The sequence below is a fragment of the Neolamprologus brichardi genome, chromosome 14 (assembly GCF_056152115.1).
Source record: "Neolamprologus brichardi isolate AB-2024 chromosome 14, ASM5615211v1, whole genome shotgun sequence".
Classification (NCBI taxonomy): domain Eukaryota; kingdom Metazoa; phylum Chordata; class Actinopteri; order Cichliformes; family Cichlidae; genus Neolamprologus; species Neolamprologus brichardi.
The window spans coordinates 34729964-34748807 of record NC_142117.1 but is presented as its reverse complement, the minus strand read 5'-3'; the positions used below and the strand labels follow the sequence as shown (position 1 = coordinate 34748807).

At 40.5% G+C, this 18844-nt stretch overlaps 1 protein-coding gene across 2 annotated transcripts in view; it reads right to left on the bottom strand.

Moving 5' to 3' along the window:
• Nucleotides 1-18844, bottom strand: part of sptbn4b (spectrin, beta, non-erythrocytic 4b) — a 120026-nt gene that overhangs the window by 83154 nt on the left and 18028 nt on the right. For both annotated transcript variants that reach the window (XM_087851208.1, XM_087851210.1), the window contains exons 5-18: nucleotides 11385-11476; nucleotides 11158-11238; nucleotides 10819-10934; nucleotides 9117-9229; nucleotides 8672-8859; nucleotides 5252-5369; nucleotides 4997-5155; nucleotides 4603-4905; nucleotides 2889-3039; nucleotides 2590-2726; nucleotides 2151-2300; nucleotides 696-1064; nucleotides 360-574; nucleotides 56-193 (exon numbers count right to left, since the gene is read on the bottom strand). In XM_087851208.1, coding sequence (XP_087707334.1) covers nucleotides 56-193; nucleotides 360-574; nucleotides 696-1064; nucleotides 2151-2300; nucleotides 2590-2726; nucleotides 2889-3039; nucleotides 4603-4905; nucleotides 4997-5155; nucleotides 5252-5369; nucleotides 8672-8859; nucleotides 9117-9229; nucleotides 10819-10934; nucleotides 11158-11238; nucleotides 11385-11476 — 2330 coding nt within the window. The remainder of the gene's footprint in view (nucleotides 1-55; nucleotides 194-359; nucleotides 575-695; nucleotides 1065-2150; nucleotides 2301-2589; nucleotides 2727-2888; nucleotides 3040-4602; nucleotides 4906-4996; nucleotides 5156-5251; nucleotides 5370-8671; nucleotides 8860-9116; nucleotides 9230-10818; nucleotides 10935-11157; nucleotides 11239-11384; nucleotides 11477-18844) is intronic.

The window sequence follows — 18844 nt, the reverse complement described above, 5'->3', positions numbered from 1 at the left end:
AAAACATAATTTGTAATTACTGTTATCACTTCGATTGTTGCTTTTGTTTCAGTACCTAGAGTTGAGGTGGTCCTGACAACCTCTGACCTCTGTAGAAGATGGATGACCTCCATCCAGGAGCTGCTGAACTATCTCATTAACATCCAGGATCCTTCCCATCAGGCTGTTCATCTCCTGGTCCAGGCTCTCAAATCTGCAACGTGAGGGTTTTAGTTTTGAACTGCAAAAGTTGGACTCAGCCAATTCTTGGTAACAGTTTAGACAACAAGACAGACACTGACCACCCAGCTAAGCTTTGGTAGGCCTGAGATGGTAAAACCAACTGTTAGCCATTCTGTCCTCCTTCCCCTCCTCCTCACCTGTGTGCCACGACCTCCACATCCTCCAGTTTTTCTGGGATCTCCATCCTTTCCAGCCACTGCTCCTTCTCGTCAATCCACAGCTCGCAGGCGTTGACCTCGCTGAACATGCGGTACACAGCGAGGGCGTCGTGAAGCCACTGCTGTCTGAGTACTGCGATTTCAGCAACCTCTGTGTACAGCTGCTCCACCTCTCCCATACGAACCTGCACCTCCTGCAGAGAGGAGGATGGAAGAGGAGACGGGAAGAGATGGTCGGACGAAAAGTTTATTAAATAATAAAGACATGGGAAGTGAAACATTCTTTTTTTGTTTAATTGTTGCGCCCGTACCCACCTCCTGTTCACGGTACCGCAGGGGCAGCGCCACCATGTGTTTGCGCAGTGCCACTACATGCAAACGATGTTTGTCAATGGCTTCACTGACCCCTCTGTGTTTCTTTAGCAGCGATTGAGTGGAGTACTCATCGTGTCCAAAGTCTTCACTGGACACCAGGCGGTAAGCGTCCTGCAGCCAGGCCACGACGTCGTCCGTCTCTGTGGAGAACTGGAAGAAGTTGAGCGCCTCCTGCAGGTGGCTGAGATGCTGCGCAGCCTGGTCCTCCAGCCTCTTCCACTCGCCTTTAACCTCCATGATGCGCTCCTGGATCCCCGCTGTGCCAAAGCTCTTCTCACTCAGAATCTGCTTCCCTCGCTTCATGGTGTTCTGGATAGGAGGAAAGATAAATTTGACAAGCCCCTTCTGGCTTGAGAAAATGCTTGATTTGCATGTGGCTGAAAAACAAATAAGCCCTAAAGACTAGAGGTGGGAATCACCATACATCCCACGATACGATATTATCACAATACTTAATGCACGATACGATATTATTGCAATTTTTAAAAATATTTTGCGATATTCAGATTCTGTACATAAAGGTAAACTTTATCAATATTCATTTTCTCTAATATCAAAGTCTCACACTCAGTCTTTCTCTCATTTCAGTTTTATTGTTGACAAACTGAACGGTTTGTATTACAGTCTAGTCCAACTTAACTGAATCAACCATCTGGTACAATTATAGCTATTCTGAACTATGCAGTTTATAAAAACTATGCAGCCCCTTCAGCAACTGAAGAATGTGAAAGTAAATTAAAACAAAATATAATTTTACATTAAATAAAAAAGTTTTAAACTTAATTAAAATAAAACATGTCTTAAATTAAAATAAGTAAACTGTCATGTTTATTGCTGCCAAAAAATAGTTAAACACATTTGGACAGTGAAGGAATGTCAGGATTCTTGCTCAGAAAAAGGATCAACATGCTCTGAAATCAGAGCAAATTTGTAACAAAATATCGATTTCTGCTGTCCCTGTATCGATACATTATTAACAAACAAAATATCACGATACTACACAGTATCGATTTTTTCCCCCCACCCCTACTAAACACCAAGAGACCTGGAGACCCCAGATCTAACATATTCATATTGTTCTCTTTCTTGTTTTCATTAAAAAGACCACCTGGTGCTTCAAAGTAAAGTTAACAAAACAAGGAGAACATGAAATTAATATCAGCCAATAGCATATAAAAGCTATTAAATAGCTTTTAATGTGGGCCAGCAGATACATCCTCAAAACGTGAACTCCAAATGGTCTTGGATGGGTTTTTTTAGATAAACTAAAAGAAATGTATATAATATATAATGTAATGTATATATAATTATATATAATGTAAATGCAGTCTGTGAAGTTTGGAGAAAAACTCTTACAGCAGTACATTTACCAGGTGCAGAATTGAAAACACGCACCTGCAGCAGTGAGCGGTGAGCCAGCAGTTCCCCAGCCAGAGTCTTGTGCTGTTGCAGTAACCTCAGCACACTGCTCAGGTCCTTCCCGTAGCCCTGAGCTCCCAGGATAGAGCTTTTCTCTCTGATCCAGGCCTCCGACTCTTCCAGCTCCTAATAGGACAAAAGACAAGTTTTAAAGCAGGACAATATTTGTAATGGAAAACTGAACAGGTTTAATGATTGGGTGGCCTGAATCCAGGGTGGGGTCTTTCTCTGTGGAGTTTGCATGCTGTCGCCATGTCTGTGTGAGGACTCCTGGTTGCTCCCATAGACATGCATGGGGCATAAAAAAATGTTCAAAGCTTTCTGAAGCATCCAAGCTCCTCAGATACTGGCTCCTAGGAAAAATCCCGGCAAGTTAATCCCGCCATTTTCCCCACAACCTGCTGACCCATCTCACCTGAAAGAAGGCCCACAGTTTCCTTGACTCCTCGAGCTCAGCACGTCTTTTAGTTGCCAGGTGTTTCAGCTCCTCCAGACAGGAAGAGACATGGTTGACACGGTTACAGATCACCTGTGGGTCACATGGTTGGTAACCTGTAAAAATGAGACACAGCATTAAATTTATTAGAACCGTGAGCCAGACACAGGATATCAACCTACTCACACCAAGCCTTATATACCAATTTTCCAATCATTGCTAAAGACAAATAAAATAAGTGTTTTACTGCAACACAATGTGTGTGTACATGTGTGTACCCTCTATTGTGGTGAACTTGAGTGCAGCAGTGTTGAGCGTCTCGACTCTCTCAGCCTGCACAGTAATATCGGCCTCCTGCAGGCCGTGCTTCTGCAGCAGGTCGCCCACCTCCAGTAGATGTTTCCCAAAGTCCCTCGAGAGCAGCTGGACCTGAAAGGAATGAAGCAACGGGAGGGCAAGAGAAATTAATGGAAGAAGAAATGATGAAACCAGAGGTTTCAATTAGAGATGGCACGATACCACTTTTTTATGTCCGATACCGATACCGATATTATAAATTTGGATATCTGCCGATACCGATATGAATCCGATATAGTGTGTTTTTTGATCAATAAAACGTTTTTTTAATATCTTGCTGCATTTTGTATAAGTTTATACTCAAGTTTAAATAAATAACAACACTAAAGCTATTCTGTTATACCTGTATGTAAAAAATACACTGCGCCCAAAATATTTCATAGTTCAGCAACACTGATCAATCTAATAAACTTAAACCTACTCAATCCTTCCTATTCTGGTATTTTAAAGAGTACTTAGCAGAAATATTAAGCAACCTAACTAATAGGGTTGCAAACTCCCAGCAAAAAAAAAAAAAAAAAACCCCACCTCATGATGCTTAATGGATGTAATCAAATTTAATTTGATGCAGGGGGAAAAAATGCACAGAAATAAATGATTTTTCAAGAATAATTAAATAGATTCAACATCTTTCTTCAACAGAATTGCAGAATTCACAGATGGTTCCTTCCCAAAGGAAAAAGTACTATAGCTTACTAGGGTATATTAGACTTAACAGTTACTATATACAGTAATGGACTTCTATTCATTTTACATCAGATTAAAACTTTGGTTGTAAGATTCAGATAATTATTTATTAAAAGCTCGACATTTTAAATGAGAATAAGAAAGAAAAGTATGTCTTTGTGCCCCCTTTTCCCTGTTCATGCCCTATCGGCCCCCTGGCTAAACTTTGCTAGATCCGCCCCTGCACAGTTACCAGCCGTCAGCTGCTTAGAAAAAGATCCTGGTCTAGAAAGTAATATTAAATAAATTCTAACAACAGCTTATCAAGCTTAAACCTGCTGCTGTTGTTCAGCCGCTGGTTTCCTCTTTCTGGTGAGAAGTGGGCCAAAAACAAAGAAGAGAGACAGTCGCGACAAAAAAGCCGATCAGCTGATCATTGATCAGTTTCACGATTGAAGTAGCAGCAGGAGAGAGAGAGAGAGGCAGTCGCTCCATATATCGGTTGTTAAGCTTAACGTGGGAATGTGGGAATGCTTTACAAACATTCAGAGATGAACTTACACACTTGCTTTACTTCTCTCTGGGAAAACTTCTTCGGAGATGACTGGTTTGGTAGCAATACACACAGCTGCTCTATCACGTGATGCATACTGCTGCAACGTGCTACGGTTATGAGCCGAGTTACGCCTTGTAGCAAGTTTTGTGAGGTGCTTTTTTGATATTTAATGGATCGGATTACATTTTTTATTTCTCACCGATATCCGATCCAGTAATTTGGGTCAGTATCGGACCGATACCGATACGTAATATCGGATCGGTCCATCTCTAGTTTCAATAATAAATATTGATATCTGTGTTTATATACACACGTGAAAAAACTGAAGTGTATATAGGACTCTAGTTACAGAGTTTCTTTTGACCCCAGTACTCGTATTTTAGGTGTAGTGTCCTTTTCACGCTCTCTAGTACCTGCATGTCCTCCATCCAGTCAATCATGTACACCATGTCCTGGAAGGTCTTCTGCAAGGCCAGATTCTTCTCCAGCCGGGTCCTTCTCCCAGCCACCAGCTCCTTCAGCAGACTCCACTGGCCCAGGATATTCTCTTTACGTGCCAAGATACGCCGGATATCGTAGTATCCTTCCACCTCCATCTCTGCGGCGAGTTCCACAACCACGCCAATTCTTTCCTCGTATGAAGCTATGTCTGCCTCGATGGCTTCGTGCTTCTTCATCGCTGCCTCGACTGCTGGTAGGTCGTAGCCAAAATTGTCCTGAAGTCGAAGGGGAAAACAAAGAAAGTCGTGATCTTAGATTTAATGACACAAGTACCAGTAATACACTGAGACATTTGTCCCCCCCTACCTGCGATACGAGTCTCTGATTCTCATTGAGCCAGGCTTGCCTCATGGTGGTTTTGTGGTCAAAGCGCTGAGCCAACAGCTCAAGCTTCTCCTGACGAATCAGCTCCTTCCGTAAAGCTACACCTCTCTCGTGCTCTGCCTTCTCCAATCTCTCCCAGGCCTAGAAGATGAATGACAATAAACTGATTAACAGTGTTGGAGAAAGGATTAAATGTTGTATATAAAACGTAAACAACACAGCTTGTGGGTGTATGACCTTGTTAATGTCTGAGATGAGCTTCCCATCATTAGGCACATAGGGTTTCTGGTTATTGGCTCTGAGTTTGCTTTGGATGGTGAAGAGAAGGACCTCGAGATTACCCTTCTCCTGAAACCTGGATGAGAAGCAGGAAGCTTTAGTTGGTGGGTCAGTGTCACAGTATCACAGTCATCTCAGCAAAAAATCACTCAAACAGCACGAAAGCTTGTTGACAGACGTGTTTCTGTCTGCTGTCCAGGGTTGTGCTCATTAATTTCTCACAGAGAGGCTACATTTAGTCTGAGAACCGTCTATTAAAATATCCACTAATATGTTTGCACATCTGCTTTTGTGCCAGATTCACAAGTCAACAGCTGGCTGTGAGCTGCTTAAGTCACCCAGAGCCTAACAAGGCCTATTGGATCATAGCAAGAGTGTGGACGTGTGTGTGTGTGTGTGTATCTGCTCTGTGGGTATCACTGCTGCTGACAGTACACTCTGAGGTGTCATGAGTCTAGTACTCTGTGCTTTTTCACTGTAAAAAAACCAAACATTCAAATGTATAATTTTACAGTTAAGGAAGTGAAATCATCCTGTGAGCAAAAAAGGAGCCAACAAATTCACACACTGTTTAGGAAAGCTGCACTTTAGTAGGAGTCACATAAAATTACACTACTTCATCTAAAATACACACATAACCAGTGTTGGTCAAGTTACTTGAAAAAAGTAATCAGTAACTAATTACTGATTACTTCCCCCAAAAAGTAATCCCGTTACTTTACTGATTACTTATTTTCAAAAGTAATTACTTACTTAGTTACTTTTTAAAAACACGATTTACAACTCGAATAGGTGATAAAGCGATAGATCTTTCAGCCCAATTCTACTTTTTCTGCATAATCCATCATACAAAATGTAATCAAATGGAAAAGTCTCTTTTTTAACTTGTTTTATTATTTTTAATCTTTTAATTTTATGCATCAAGTAAAAATTAAATTATATGCAACATTCTCTGACTGGAAGAAATTTGTTTAACATTTAAACTTATTTTCTGCACATTCCAGCACATAAAATAAAATATTTTTTGTGTTTACACTCAGTCTTTCGAATAGATGCAAGTAAAACACAGCAGAAAATAAATAAAGTCAAAGACTCAGCGGTCCTTTTGCTCTATTTTCACCTGTAAAGCAGGAGTGGGGTAGGCGGAGTTTTACCCTGGTGCAGGTGTGCCACGGTCAGTGGAAGAATCCGCGAGTTTCTCTGTGAGTTTCCCATTACGTCGTTGCGCACTCTGTGCTTGTTTAGGGGTTTTTTCGCTGTAAAAAGAAGTTTTCTTCCCACGCACAACGGACGCTAATGTTTTTGTCACTTTTTATGGACTCAAACTCAAAGTAAGGTCAGTACTTCCACGCTTTAAACGCTGCACGCTCACATTCTCTCCCGCACTTGATATATGATCCATTGTTGATCTGCACACAGCTGTTGTCACGAACGTTACACTTGCGTACGTCACTGTCATGAGACATTCTCGCAAAAAAAAAAATCACGGTTTTAGTAACGCAGTAACGCAGCGTTCCTACAGGAAAGTAACGGTAATCTAATTACCGTTTTTGCGATAGTAATCCCTTACTTTACTCGTTACTTTAAAAAAGTAATCACATTACAGTAACGCCTTACAAGTAACGCGTTACTGCCCATCTCTGCACATAACTAATATAAAGTATAAACTGTCTCTAGCTACTGTTTCACATAATTCTGGCTTCAGACGCTTACAGTCCATCAGGGGAGTAATGTTTCTGACTGACACAGCTACACACATACACAGCAATCTTATTTTTCTCTAATAGGGTGAAACATAAAACGTATATGGTATAAGCACAACGGTATATTTTTCTCAAGACTGGCATAAATTAAATGCATTAATTACATTAATAAATAATAAATTACTTTGTAAAGCAGATATAAGCAACTAATTCTGACACTTGAGAAGCTGTAGATTAACTGTTTTGAATCACAGATGGTCAGAATAGCACACCAGGTTACTGGTAGCAGTCACAAACCGAAGCTTATTTTACTATATGTGATGTAGTACAGTGGTCAGTCGTTTATCGTGGGAGTCATGTTCCAAAAATAGGTGATAGATGAGTAGCAAAGTAGCCAACTTTATTTTTTCCAAATATTATAGACGTTTTAAGACTGTAAAACCCGCTTTATACACTTTTCTCAGACAGGCATGAACATTTTCACACTTTTCTCTCTTGTTTAAACACTCTCAAAGTTCAGTGAAACCAAAGGCTACCATGGTTGTCTTTGATGGTGCAAAACGTTTCGTTGCATTTGTTGGGAGAAACCTTACAAACATACTGTACAGCACTTCAGACTCACACTGCTAGCGATCAAAGATTTATGTAAATTTGACAAGCTGAACACATTCTGTACTGTACAGGAGACACGGCACCAGATTGATTGACAACGGTCTGCAGCCAATCAGGACGCAGAACACAATGCGCTGTTAAAAAAAACAAAAAAAAACAAACACCATGCAAAATCGCACCCAAAAAATCAGCGAAACAGCGAGGCTGCGAAAAGTGAACCGTGTTATTGTCTTTTATTCATTTATATCTTTTGATTAAGCTTTTAGTAGAGGTTCTTGATTAAAACATTTATTCAACATATTACAGATATAGTTTCAGTTAGGTAGACAAAGTTCGTGTGAGGTCGAGCCACACACACACACACCTGCACACACTGTAGGTAGGCTTATGTTCTAGGTGAGAGTTCAGATATATTTGCTTGCAACTGGATTTTTGTGCGTGCAGAATTGCTAGTTTGTCGCAGAGCATGGCCCGAGGTTTTGGAGAAGCGAGAGTCAGAAGATGGACAGGAAGCACCTGCCGTTCTTTTCAAACTGTGTTAAAAGTCATCGTGGTTTTGATTTGACGTATGCATGTATTGTATCTGATGACGCATGAGGGGGCGTTAACCCTGATGAATCAAAAGCAATCTGAAGTGTCTTTTTGGGCGGAGATCTACAGCTGATGTTTTGCCCCACGCTGCGTGTGGTCATTAAAATCAATTGTTTGACCAAGCTCTTCTGGACCATGGTTGTTTTTACTCTCCTCCTCAATACTGAACCGTTAACACAAGGGACCACTGCATTACATATTTACATAATTAGTTGGTGTCGTTCCTCCAGCTGCTTCTTTTTAGTATCACTTTGTTTCCCAGCTTTAAGTTGGCCCCAAGGTTTTGGAGATGCGTTGCTGTCGTCAAATTCTTCCAATTACACCGTTTCTTATGAGTTTAAGACATTTGCAAATCAAATCAAACGTTTTACACAGCGTCACAACTTTTTTGAAATTGGGTTTGTACATGTGGTGTTAAAAAAAAAAGACAAAATATGTTAATCTGGTATTTTTAAAGAATCATCAAACTTACTTGATGGGCTTCTCTATAGTGCAGTAGGTGGTGAAAGCCTGCAGCTGCTGCTGAACTCCGGTCAGCGAGTTGGCAAACTTCTGGTTGCTGATGACCGCGATGGTCTTCTCTATCCACTCGAGGAGCTCCGATGCCAGAGCGTCATAGCGGTTAACAATCTTCTCTGCCTCAACGCAGTTGTCTAGCACCTGGTTCAGAGAGAAGAAAGTTGCGAGGAGATTCTGAGAGCAAGTTTGAGGTATGAGGCTAACAAAAAAAAGGCAGGAATAACCAAGAAACCCTTTAAGAATCATAATATGTGCTAGTAAAGTGATATTACAGTGATATTATTTGTTTCAGACTGCCTGCCCTTCATGTTTTAAAGCAATAGTGGCTCATTCATCTCCTCTCTGATGCTGTCAGTATGCAGGTTTTGTAGGCATATTTGGGAGAGCATGTGCATTACCTTGCCAACTCGCTTCCCCTCCACAATAAGAGCCTTCATCTTAGAGAAGTAGTGGTAATAGGAAACCACGTATGTAATGATGGACTTTTCATCTGGGTTCTCGGTGTTCACATCTGCACAGGAGGGAGGTGAAACAGAAAGATAGAAGAGTTAGCATCACCTTTAAGACCCGCACTTCTTCCTCTTAATATACAAGGATCTGTTTCTAGTATAGATCAGCACCACGGTCACTCGTCCATAAGATTTGAGAGTCTGAGTAAGTCTGAGTAATGGCTCAAGTCTTATTAACCCTTTAAGACCTACCATAGAACCAAGTCCGCCAGAGCTTATATTATATTTTTACATGCTGTGGAGCCATTTATGGGAGCATTTCAAGTTGCTATACATCAATACAACCATTACAGCCTAGATTTTAATAATATGTATGCATTAAGTGCATAGTAATTACATAAATTGCAAAAAAGTGCAATAAACTAAAAAAAAATTGAAAATCGTTTTTGTTTTTTTAACATATATTTCTAGTTAGAGAAATTTAAGAGGCTTATCCCTCAAAACTGTAAATACAAAAAAGTTGCACAAAATAGTTTCCCACCACAGGAAATTTATTTTAAGTGTCTTCATGGTTTTATTTTTGAAATACACCAATTTTTATATACTGCAGGAAAAACGAAAATAAATATTATAATGCAAATTTGCAAAAAAGCAGCATATGTATCAAAATAAACTATTTCCAGCAGTGCAATATGAGTCCTAAGCATCCCAGAAACGACACAGAAAGTCATAAAGTCAAAGATAACTTAAAAACACCAGTATAGGCTCATAAGACCCCGATGGTAAAAAACTAAATTTCCGCAAAATGATGTCATTTCCGGTTCCGGGCAGGTCATGGCGGACATGCGATAGTTTGTGCTGATGGATGTAGGAAGTGTTACAAACAGCCGATCGGATCGGCAAAGTGTGTTTCTGGAATATTATGTTTTTGTTGCTGCAAGTGCTTTTTATGCAGTTTTTGCAAAGCTATATGTGGAAGGAAACTGTGACCGAGGACAAGCTGATGACATAAAATGTAAGTACAACTCCTCCGGTTTCATATGCAAAAAAAATTATTGCGCTAGCTCACGTGGTTGCAGTGCTACAGGGATTTAAAAATAGTTACGCAAAATGGAGCGTGCCGCTCTGACCGGCTTTAAAGGGTTAATACATCAGATCTGTGCATGTCTCTCCTGCATAATTCTGAGTTCACTGTAAGACGTGACTGTTTTGGAGAAACTAAAACAATGTGTGGGAAAAAACATGCTTTCAGCTGCCATCTCATGGCCTCACCCTTCCACACAACTCACAGAAGAAGAAAAAAAGCTACATACGTTTAAAAAACGTTTTTATTGCACACTGGACAAAGTCTGAGCACATTTTCAGCGCACACACGGTTTAGAAGAGTTAAACATTTTAAACTTCCCTTACATAGCCTTTATCCTTGTCTTTTTAATCCATCATAAAAAGATTATAATGGAATGAGTACTGTTACATGCTTCATGTTTTAAAATCAGTTAACTTATAATGTTTGAAAGAAGCTGTGAGAACCTTTGAAGTGTGAGTTAATCTCACGTCTCCCAAAGAAAAATGTTTTCTATCTTCCTGAGTGCAGCAGGTTTTGCACTGTTTTGGATGTTGCAGCATGGAGTGTGGTTTGCATGACTCTCACCCTCAGGGTCCAGGAGTTTCGTGAGGCCCAGGTGCTGCTCAGCGATGTTAAAGGCTTGCTGCAGGTTGTGGGTTGCATTGGATCGTGTCAGCTTGTGGAACTCTATTAGATCAGGTCTGGAGGGCACAACGTGAAAAAACAAAAATTTGTGTATGGTTGTGATTTTAAAATTAATGTCAGTCACACCGCTTCTCCGTGTTTGTTTAAAAGTGTGTGTGAATATTTTTCGTCTTTTTGTTGGTAACGTGTTTGCATCTAAACAAAGGAGTAAAAACACATACTAACAGTGAAAACATGGTGAACTTCTAGCTGGTTCTATGCTGTGTAGGTGTGTCCTACCTGTGTCGATGTATTAGGGCGTTGAAGGCAAGGCCGTCCCTCCAGCAGGTGGTGAAGTTCTGGATGTTGACCTCAGAGTACCTGCGACATGGAGAAATGCTTTCCAAACTTAAAGAGCTCCAAATTACTCTCACTACATCCTGACTAGATATACAGTATAACACCTAAATGATTATGAAATTTGCAGTTTGAGCTTCTAGTTTCTGTGTTTTTATTTCACTGCTCACCCTGCAGTCTTCATCTGGCACCAAAGCAGCAGCGCATCCTTGGCAGAGCGGGTTTCTCTGTTGTCCTCCGTCTCTATTTTGATCACCTGGATCTGAACAAGAAGAAGACGAACCAAGAGTTTAGTGTTTTCTGTCTGTCCCTGAGACTCATATAAACACGCTGCTGCTTCATTTTTGGAAGAATAGGTTCACCTTAAAGACTCCACGTCCTTAATTTTCTCTCACATGTGCACAGTTGTAATGATGCATTCTCATATTAAACATGGCCAAAGTTTTCCTGTGATCCCTATGATGTAAACACTCAGGTCTCTGACAAATGCAGTAATCAGGATATCAGAAGCAGTAAAAAGCAGGTTCAAAGTGATGACGGCCCTAAAGGAGAAGAGCTACAACAGTTTGCCTTACACAGATCTGACAGAGTGCACCAAGGCCCAGTACAAGAATCATGCAAAGCTACTCTAGCAAAGCCTCACTGAATATTTGTTGCTGTGTTCTGGAGTAGTTCAGTGGGTTGAGCAAGAAATCTACATGCCAAAATACCACTGCAGGGGCCCAGGTTCAATTCTGCTCCAGGCCATTTTGTGTGCATTAGCCCTTCTGCACTCTCTTCCTGTCATAGCAAAAAAAATACTTCAAACAAATCAGTGCCAGAATTAAGCAAAATAGATTCACTTTAATAAAAGTAAATCAAGCTGTAAACAATCAAAAATGCTTCTGAGTGGCCACCAGTTAACCTGATTACAAACTCAATGAATGAATGTGCAAAATGTATTGTACTGTCTGTGTATTGTAATTGTAGAGGATGAAAGCGTTAGCTGGTTAGCTTATTTCTTGTCCACCTGCAGCTGTACCTCTGATATTTTCAATAAACTTTATTGACACAACTAAGCAGTGAATAAATAAAATGTGCAAGATGTCAAGTGACAAAGCGTGTTTGCAAGAAACGAAATGGAGCAAACGTCTGAGCCCCGACTTTATTCCCGAATCCTGAAAAAGAAACAGCAAAGCAAGAAAAACTACAAGCAAAGGAACAAAGAGAAAAATGACATGAGGCGAGGGTTTGGGTGTTAGAAACACACGGCTCTGTGTGCCTCCTGAGGACAACACGCTGGCCGTTACAACGCCTGATGATAGGAGACAGTGACAGCCGTTCAACCAATCACATCACAGTGACATGATCCAAGGTAATTGGGGACGTGGCACCCTGGAATCAGCTGCTACCCTAGTCGTTAGCCGCAACACTGCACACACACACTCAACCTTTTTAGTGATTTGTCTGTTGTGATGTAAACTGTGTCTCAATAGTCTGCTTTCTTCTCTAAAAAGGTACTAGAAAGTAAGAAAACACTTATTATCTTTAAATTCACATTGAATGTATAAAACATTAGAGCCTGACATTAAATATACCTCCAAACTGTGTCAAATATCATCAGTCAATACCTGAATCTGCATACATGGCCTTTTTATGACAATAAGTTATTATAAAAAGGTAAAAGATGGTCAATAAGTCTTGGATCAGACACACTGCCAGTGTGTAAGCTAAGCAGAAAAGCCACTCAATTCAATTCAATTCAATTCAATTTTATTTATATAGCGCCAAATCACAACAAATGTCGCCTCAAGGCGCTTCATAGATACAGAGAAAAGCCCAACAATCATATGACCCCCTATGAGCAAGCATAGCCAACCATATACAGCAACACAACTGAAGTGACAGCAAATAATAAGAGTCTGTTATTATTTGTGTATGGCTCTGTAAATACGGTAGCTTTACCTCTTCCTTCGCCTGTCAGTCCTCTCCCTTCTTTACTGCTTTTCCCTCCCTCTCTCTTTCTGCCTGTGTACAGTTACTGCAGTGGTCTGGCTCTACCTGCTGACTGGGCAAAGTAAACTCTCACTTTCACTGCTGGGGAAAAGGTGGAGATGAGGGCAGAAAAAGTGCAAGAGGAAACGATAACTCAAAGCTACCGTGACAACAGAAACCTCAGCTAACCTTGGACCGGTCTCAGGCCTGCTGACGTTACTCTTAGCACCTAAATGTTTGATTAAATCACCTTACTGATGATCTAAAAGGGCCTCTGGATTTGAAATCCAAAAACACTCAGTGCTACAATTGCTATTTATTCCCTATTTATTTATTTATTTATTTATTTCCTCGCTGTGTCACTTCCTTTCTTCAAATTTCCACATCACAGATTCCTCGTTTCATCCCTACCTCATTTTCCCAGTTAAGTTCACCTGAATACTCCCCAAAAGTTTAAAGTTTAATTAAAGTTTAAACAGAACCTTAGTCTTCATCATTTTAATATGAAAATGAAAGATTAAGTTTAGCTTGTTTCCTTTTTTTCCCCAAGTTTACGACTCCATGTGTCTGTTTTTCTTATCTTAAAGACAGTTGAGCCTAGAAAAGCAAACCTTAAAAGTTCACGGCTATATTTATTTCCTGCATCTTATTTTGAGGCCACTGATAACGGATGACTTTCTTGGCTTTAAGATAAAAATGAAAATTGAGAAAAGACAGTCAGGAACTTAAAATGTGGGTGACCTGTAGGAAAAGTGTTCTTATTTAAACACGACTAAAAGAAGAGCAATTTTAGAGACATAAATACCGCTTGACACTGGTTTACTTATTACTTTGTAAGTACTGTCAAACTGTTTAATAAATTCATTCATTTTTCATTTTTGCTTCCTGTGAACGTTAAACTTTATTGCTGTGGCTCCTCTGAGTTCAGGTTTGTGTCTTTGTTTTGCATTTTTCCCCCCATTGACCTGAAGCAGCTTTTTGTCTGGTTGTCCTACAACTTAAACATGAAGAAGTGTGATAAACTTTACTTTATCTTGCAATAACCTTTCTGATTTTATTATTCTAACTGTGACCATAACCATGTGTGAGGTCAACAAGCTCTGAACTTTGATTTCTTCTAAAACGAGATGTCATGAAACAGTGTGCGATGCTCTTGAGAGCTTTTACTTTGAAAAGACTACAGAGGAATTCAACATAGCCTCTGACTGGATTGTTGTTAGTGAGTTAGGTTGACACATAACTTGTGAGGAAGTGAATCAGAAGTACCGTAGCCACTGAGAAAATAACTGTTTCTCTCCTAACATTTTAATATCAAGTAACATAACAGTTCAATTATTTGCATGTTGTTTTATTCATACAGCACTTCATATATCTGTATGCACAGCTGCTCCTGGAAAACGAGGAAGATGTACAAAACAAACCTTTAAAGTCTTTACAAGTTATGATTGTGACTGTATCAAAACTCTTGGGCCTAGTTTCTTCAGAAGTGTAGCCTTTTCTTCTGGCTATTGGAGCACAGGTGCTACACCTCAAATATGAAACATGAAGAAATATGTATTTCTAAACCCTGATTTTAATGTGTGTTAATTATTAAGTTCAGGGAACAACCAGCGCTTATTTATCGGAACATCTCTGCTCACCGCTTCCCATCAGCCAGCTATTCTTTCCCTATATGAGTACTTGTCTCATAATTAGACACACGCACGCACGCATGCACGCACACACACTCTTCTGCACTACTCTCCTTTCTCAGCACATGCAAAATTGAAGAGGCCATCGACTGGTGGCTCATGGGAGCAGGAGCACGGGACAACAGCCGAGCTCACGGCTAATGATGGGAAATCTAGCAGACAGCTAACACTATAGTAGCCTAAACTGTACAGATTCAGCTGGTTGGGTATATTCAGAAAGCACGTAAGCAGTAAGTCTACTGAACAAATTAGCTTATAAATATGAGCTAAATTTAGCATATGCAACGTTCACGTGACCTTCTCATAACCTTGTTGTGTTTGTGGTCTTCACAGCATGGCAAAATAAACAGGACAAGGTAATGAAGCTAGGCAACGTAGACTAGCACCAGACACGTACGCGTGTCCTGCATGTCCACATGCTGCAAGACAATTTCTGCTTTTTTTCCCTTTTGTATTATTATTGTGATGGTTGAATTCACATAGAAGCTAAAAAACAAAAAAAATGCATTTACAGCGATATATCTTTAATTCTCAACATCAAAATTTCTTTTTTTTTTGTCATGTTGTAAAATAAACTTGACTGTATTAAAAACAGCTTTTATTTATTTTTTTCTTTTTGTTTAAACAAACTTTTAATCAACTTATACAACTATATCTGGCTCATGACATCATTCACATTTCACATAGGCTGATATAAGTGAATCCTTATAAACAGCCTGGTTTGATGGTTAAATAACAGTTTTGCCAAGAAGCACTCAAACAGCACAAACCTCTGCCAAAGCAGCTCCCTCTCTGCACTGTATTTACTTTTAAGGGAACATTATTATATTTCATATATGTTCATTTTGTCTTCTTTGTTCTTTTTAAACATACAAACAAGAGGTTTGCAGTGCAGTAAAATCATTATGCAGTAGCAAGTGTTGGATAATTGGTATGGATTTGTAAAATACAACATGAATATACTAAAACTATACTACAGTATGTTTCTAAAAAACTAAGCTGCTCGTTCTCCTTCTCATCACAATGCTTTTTTAAAGATATAATGCATTTTTGGGGTCAATTTGAACATACAAGTTCCATTTGTTGTTTTAACCATTTTTAAAGATGAAGGGATTTTATGAAGGTTTGGTTTTATCTGACGTTGACCAAGGTCAGAGGTCCAAAGCGACATTTAGAATCCCCATATATAACGCCCAATATTCCTATATGTTGTCAATACAAAAAATTGCACTAAGAAACGTAGCTTTAATGTTTAGCTCTATTTTACGGAGCCCCGCAGGCACTGTTGCCAACTTAGCGACTTTGTCGCTATATTTAGCGAGTTTTCAGACCCCCTTAGCGACTTTTTTTCTAAAAAGCGACTAGCGACAAATCTGGCGACTTTTTCTGGTGTTATTGGAGACTTATTTATGACGTCTTTTTGATGTGAAAGCGTGTATAGCTCTTACTCTCAACAAGCAGCGGGTGCTGCCGTGGGCACCTCGCCCGTGCCAAAGCGCTCACGGGTGGAGGATAGTCCTCCCCCAGCTGCTATCAGGGCAGGAGACGTTCACACCTGTGCATCCAAACTGCAAATGAATCGCGCATGAGCGAAGCCGGTGCTCCAGCACTGACTGTAAGGCAATCAGTTCTTCTTTTACTGTTATGCTGTTTTGTGGATCAGGTTTAAAACACACACACACACACACAAAGTAACTCCACCAGAGTGCCTATTTCAGGTCACTTTTGCCGGTCCAAGCCCAGATAAAGGAGCAGGGTTGGAATTGTGACATTAAAAAACAATAAATGCTAAAATAAATTTAATTCGTAGTTCTAAATAAACTCTAAATGCATTTAGGACGTTTTTTACTCACTTTATGTCTCTCCAACAACGTAGGTTACAATTATATTAGCATGACCAATTATGCAAATTAGGCGATGACATCATTTAGCGACTTCTGGCGACTTTTAGGACAGCCAATAGCGATTTTTCTTACTGAGGAGTTGGCAACACTGCCCGCAGGGGACATGGGAGAAAAAAAAATTAAGACGGACTTTTGCGAGATCTCGCAAAACAAACTCGGGATCTCGCAAAACTTTTGCAAAAGTGCTCCGACGTTTTCGGAGATCTGACACCCACTAGCTCGAAGCTAACGGGAGGTCGAGACCTACTACAGCCGGGAGGAACACCGCTTTCCCGGCACATCGTGCCTCGACCTCCCGGTCGGCTTCGAGCTGGCGGCCTCCGAAGAATGCGGCTAAAACTTTTGCGAGATCTCGCAAAACTTTTGCGAGATCACGAGTTTGTTTTGCGAGATCTCGCAAAAGTCCGTCTTAATGTTTTTTTTCTCCCATGTCCCCTGCGGGGCTCCGTAAAATAGAGCTAAACATTAAAACTACGTTTCTTAGTGCAATTTTTTGTATTGACAACATATAGGAATATTGGGAGTTATATATGGGGATTCTAAATGTCGCTTTGGACCTCTGACCTTGTTCAACGTCAGATAAAACCAAACCTTCATAAAACCCCTTCATCTTTAAAAATGGTTAAAACAACAAATGGAAAAACATTAAGACGGACTTTTGCGAGATCTCGCAAAACAAACTCGGGATCTCGCAAAAGTTTTAGCCGCATTCTTCGGAGGCCGCCAGCTCGAAGCCGACCGGGAGGTCGAGGCACGATGTGCCGGGAAAGCGGCCTCCCGTTAGCTTCGAGCTAGTGGGTGTCAGATCTCCGAAAACGTCGGAGCACTTTTGCAAAAGTTTTGCGAGATCTCGCAAAAGTCCGTCTTAATTTTTTTTTTCTCCCTTGTCCCCTGCGGGGCTCCGTACCATTTAGCATTATTATCACTTTAACCTTCAGATCAATTTATTGACCTTCAAGGACTGGACAGACTGTCACATGATATTTTTAATCTTTATATGGTACTGTCGACATGTTGACAGTACACACCACACTTATTACAAACATAGTTTTGAAGTTATGAGGCTTTTTCATCAATTTGCAACCAAGAAATCATTAAGCTGACCTTGGAGACCTTGTTGGATGTTGGGCAAATTAGTTAATGGATTGCTAACATGACCCCCTATCTCTACACCCCTACAAATTTTTATCAGAATTCTTTCCAAAGGTCATGTTAGCACTTACAGATAGGATGACATGCACGTATGCAAACGCTACCAAAAACACAACCATCACGCGGTAATAATCAGCGTACAACAACACACTTATTGATTTCTGTATCTGCAGATTTCTGTATCAGTGAGCTGTCTTGCACACCGTGAACGTTGATCCTCTCCGTCTCATGAGCATGGCCTGCAGAGGGTTGCACACGCTGCAAGTTAATTCTATTAGCAGTGCTGGCAAATGTGCTTTGTGGTGGGTAGCCAGGTCTAGCATGACAATACTCAGTCCCAGGAGAAAAGCTGATAGGCGACTGTGCACCGTGAATGTTACAGAGGCATCAGAATAATGTCATGTTAGCAGTGTGAGCCAATGCCATGCTGTAGCACTGAAGCAATATAAAGAGAAGCCATAGATTTCTGCTGTACTTACAGGGAAGAAGGTGATCCTGTATCACTGCTGCTGAGGCCTGGAACCCTGTGCGTGAGTGTGTGCATGTGTGTGGTATGTACATGCCAGAGGGTGTGCGATGAGACAGATGAAAGCCGGCTCAGGTAAGGTAGATAAAACAGTGTGCCCGTGTGTCCTTGCTGAAGAGCAGACGGGAAGGCGACTGCTACCGGTCAGACACTGAGTGACATTAAGGCTTCATCCACTAAACACGGCTGTCGCACACTGGTGACGCAGCGCATGTGACAGCCTTCCCCAAACCACCGAGAGATAAACGATGCGCTGCTGATCACAGCAACTTTGCACAGCAAGTTTCAGCAAAACCAGCATTCAAATATTACATCCGTAAAGAAACACTTCATATCCTGGAATAGAATAAAAGCACCTTTTTTCTATACAGTGACAAAGTTGG